At 40.9% G+C, this 4,021-nt stretch overlaps 1 protein-coding gene across 1 annotated transcript; it reads left to right on the top strand.

Annotated features, from left to right (window-relative positions):
- The first annotated feature begins 1,390 nt into the window (after positions 1-1,390).
- On the top strand, positions 1,391-3,264 carry LOC110885184 (5'-3' exoribonuclease 2). Its single transcript, XM_022132868.2, has 2 exons — positions 1,391-2,739; positions 2,976-3,264. The coding sequence occupies exons 1-2, from the start codon at positions 1,560-1,562 to the stop codon at positions 3,011-3,013; spliced, it is 1,218 nt and encodes a 405-aa protein (XP_021988560.1). The 5' UTR covers positions 1,391-1,559; the 3' UTR covers positions 3,014-3,264.
- Positions 3,265-4,021: the final 757 nt, after the last annotated feature.

Raw genomic sequence — 4,021 nt, 5'->3', positions numbered from 1 at the left:
ATGAGGGTTGTATAACTTTACTTTTTCTGATATAATTAATGCACTCAACCCCTATACAACCCTCATTGCCTTATATGGGGCTGCTAGGGGGGGGGTGTCATTACTTTTAGGGGATGTACCAATACCTTCACCCTTTCATAAAACAAGTGTTGGGTATAATGCGGAGGCTAGATGGGTATATAGCAAAGAAAAAGAAGAATTAAAAAATATATCCAATAGAGTATAGGTGTGTTCGTTAAAATAAAGAATACTCAAAAAGAAAACCTTTGTTATAGCAAAGAATAATATAAAAGTTAAAAAATATGTACAATACCGTATGAACGCCTTCGTTAAAAAGAAAAGTAAAAGGAAAAAAACTGGAGAAAGCAAAAAAAAGTTACAAGTATTGACGTTTTCGTTAAAAAAATCAAAAGGAAAAAAGGGAAAAAACAAAAAAGAAAGGTGCAAGTTAGCAAAAAGCCCATTATTCATGTTAGCATCGGCTCACTGTCCATCTTCCATTCTACGGGAAAAAAACAAAAAAGAAAGATACAAGTTAGCAAAAAGCCCATTATTCATGTTAGCATCTGCTCACCATTCATCTTCCATTCTTTTAAATAATAACAACAACAACAACAATATTGATACTCTTGTTATTCATTTGGAAAACATGTACAAAACATGTAGTACCAAACTGTATAAAAACGAACAATAATAATATGTAAAAGGAACATTACATAAACGAAAAGGATTTAATCCAATGTGTTCAACGAGTTCTTGGCTGCACAATTAGCGAACTAATTTGTTAGCAATGGTTAAATTGGTTGAGGTACGTATTGGGTATACACCTCCCTTAAAACATATTTCGCGTCTCCTCTTAGACGAACACGTCTATATCCCAAGATACAACAAAAACAGTTTGTGTAGATGGCTCACGTGCTTGAGGTAATACAGGTTTATTTGGTGTTTTAGAAATGTAGGAAAAAGAATCAAGTTGGAGAAAGAATTTTGAGAGTGCTCCTCTAAAGTTGCTGTCAAGTTTCTTAAGTGTTTTTTTTCCTATATGTGGCAAATTAACCATTGTCTTCATTTTATATTAACACAAAAAGATAACTTATTTAACCTTTTAATTGTTAGCATAATATTTGATTTATATCCCAAGTTTATTAATTAAATTGTATTATTTTTTATATCACAGGTAGTGACGGTTATGTTAGTTATGTGCCTTGTTCCCCAAGACAACATAAGGTATAAATATTAGCATAATATATTCCATGTATATCTTGTAATATGTAGAGATATTTAGGGATATTTGATTGACTGTGATTGGCTGTAACTTAGGCAATTGGTCAGCTGTGATTGGCTGTATGTTAGGCAATTGGTTAGGACTTCTCTGTATATATACCTCACCTTTGTACAGTGAAAGATCATCGAAATACATTGACTTTAATGGTATCAGAGCCATAAAGTCTTAACCCTAAAGAAATTCTGTAGCTCCTTTGCCCCTTTGCTTCGTCGCCCCTGTTCTGGTTTCACCAGAATAATTTTTTTTTCCTCCTTTCCTTCCCCTTGTTTCACTCATGGGCGACAACAACCACACCCCAGCCACGGCTGAACCGAAACAACTTCACCCGGTGTACTCCGTTGCCAATATCCAGAACAAAATTCGGGTGCTTGATGGGGTGAAAGTCACCTACTCTGCTTGGGTTAAGCTCTTTAAGCTCCACGCCAAGGGATACCGCGTTCTGAATCACATCGATGGCACCGCTGGACCCGCAAAAGCTGACCCGACTTACGAGTCTTGGGTAGAGATCGATGCCATAGTCCTACAATGGATCTATGGCACTCTTTCTGATGATCTCTTGGTTCGAATTTTGGATGCTGATTCCACCGCTAGATCTGCGTGGGAGAAGATTCAAGCCATCTTCATCAGTAACAAAAGTTCTCGTGCGGCAACTCTTGAACACGAGTTTACCAATCTTACTTTGGCATCATGTGCCTCCATGGATGAATACTGCCAGCGTCTCAAAGATCTGGCGGAACAGTTAGGAGACGTTGATCACCCGGTTAACGAGTCACGACTCGTGTTGCAATTGGTTCGTGGTTTGCCGCCGGAATTTGACACGGTTGCATCCCTCATCAACCAATCTGTGACTACTTGGGATAACGCTCGAAACATGATCCAGTTGGAACAACAGCGTCAAAATGCTCGTCAAAACACTGCTCAATCGGTTCTGGTTGCATCCCGCAATGGGCCTTCGGATCCGAACTCAGGTAATATTCCTATTGAACCAGTAGGAAATCGGGATGTCTATGGGAGACAACAGACTCGAGGGCGTGGCAGGGGACGCCATCGAGGTGGTCGTAACAACCGGGGAGGCAGAACTGCATACGCCTCATCGTCTGCTGCTCAGCAAACTCAATCGGGTTATGGCAGTGGCTATCCTCCACATCAGAACTGGGCCGGCCCACAATACCAACAGTGGGCTCCACCACCTTGTCCACACCCTACCCAGCCCACATCATGGGCCACTCCTTGGAACAACAAATCGGCCCAACCTCCTGCTACTTATACCCAGCCGACGGTAAACATGGCTGGGCCACCGGGTTTCCCGCCTCCTCCAGGATCTGTTCCAGGACATGTTGATGCGCTAAACCCTACTGAACTTGGGGCTGCACTGAACACTATGCACCTCCAACCTCCAGACCAAGCATGGAATATGGATACTGGCGCTTCCGGTCATCTCACTAATGACCCGGGTAAGATCTCTTCTCATTTATCTTTGTCTAATAAAAGTAATATTATAGTCGGTAATGGCCAAAAATTGCTTATTAAAGGGTCGGGATATGGCTTTCACAAAACTGGAAACCACACTTATCATCTTCCAAACATCATGCTCGCACCCAATGTTGTCAAAAATCTATTGTCTGTGCGTCAATTTACACGTGATAATCTTGTTTCCATAGAGTTTGACCCTTTTGGTTTTACCTTGAAGGATCTCAAGACTGGCAGGGCTCTTTCCCGGCACAATAGTTCGGGGGACTTGTATCCATTCACGTCTCCTAATCAAGCTACATCGTCCTGTTTTCTCGCTTCATCCACAAATTGGCACAATAGACTCGGACATCCGGGCGTGCAAGTTTTAGATTTATTGTCAAGTCGTTCCTTTATTTCATGTAATAAAGACAAAACTAATGGTCTTTGTCATTCATGCCAAATTTCCAATAGTAAACGTCTACCGTTTTTTGATTCGAATTCTATGACATTAGCACCATTTGATATCATTCATTGCGACTTGTGGACATCGCCAATTTTAAGTAAATCCGGTTATAAATATTACATGGTTTTAATTGACAATTACACTCAATACGTTTGGGTGTTCCCCCTAAAGTTTAAATCGGAAGCGTTTATAAACTTTGTCAAATTTCACAAACTAATGTTCACTCAATTCCATCGAAACGTTAAGTCATTCCAATGTGACTTAGGGGGCGAATTCGATAATAATGAGTTCAAAAAATTTGCCGATAATCATGGACTTGTCTTCCGTTTTGCTTGTCCTCAAACTTCTTCCCAAAATGGTAAAGCCGAAAGAATGATACGTCGGATAAATGATATTATCCGTGCTTTACTTCTTCATGCTCACTTACCACCACAATTTTGGGTCGAAGCTCTTCACACGGCAACATATCTTCACAACATCCTCCCTACTAAACGTTTAAATTTTTTCACTCCAACATTCGCTCTTTATCACCGACACCCGTCATATGATCACTTACGGGTTTTTGGGTGTGCTTGCTACCCGAACTTGTCAGCCACACAACCTCACAAACTACACTTCCGGTCCGTTCGTTGTATCTTTCTAGGGTACCCATCCAACTTCCGTGGTTATAGGTGTCTTGATCCTCAAACCGGTAAAGTCCATCTCTCAAGACACGTCTTGTTTGATGAGGGATCCTTTCCATACACTTCCACTCCTACTACTGATGCATACAAGTTCCTTGACGAGTCCCCCTTTTCCACCACCTCTTATCAGTTTACCCC

The sequence above is a fragment of the Helianthus annuus genome, chromosome 10 (genome assembly GCF_002127325.2).
Source record: "Helianthus annuus cultivar XRQ/B chromosome 10, HanXRQr2.0-SUNRISE, whole genome shotgun sequence".
Lineage (NCBI taxonomy): Eukaryota > Viridiplantae > Streptophyta > Magnoliopsida > Asterales > Asteraceae > Helianthus > Helianthus annuus.
Note: the sequence above shows the minus strand (reverse complement) of the source record. Positions and strands in the feature narration are given on the sequence as shown.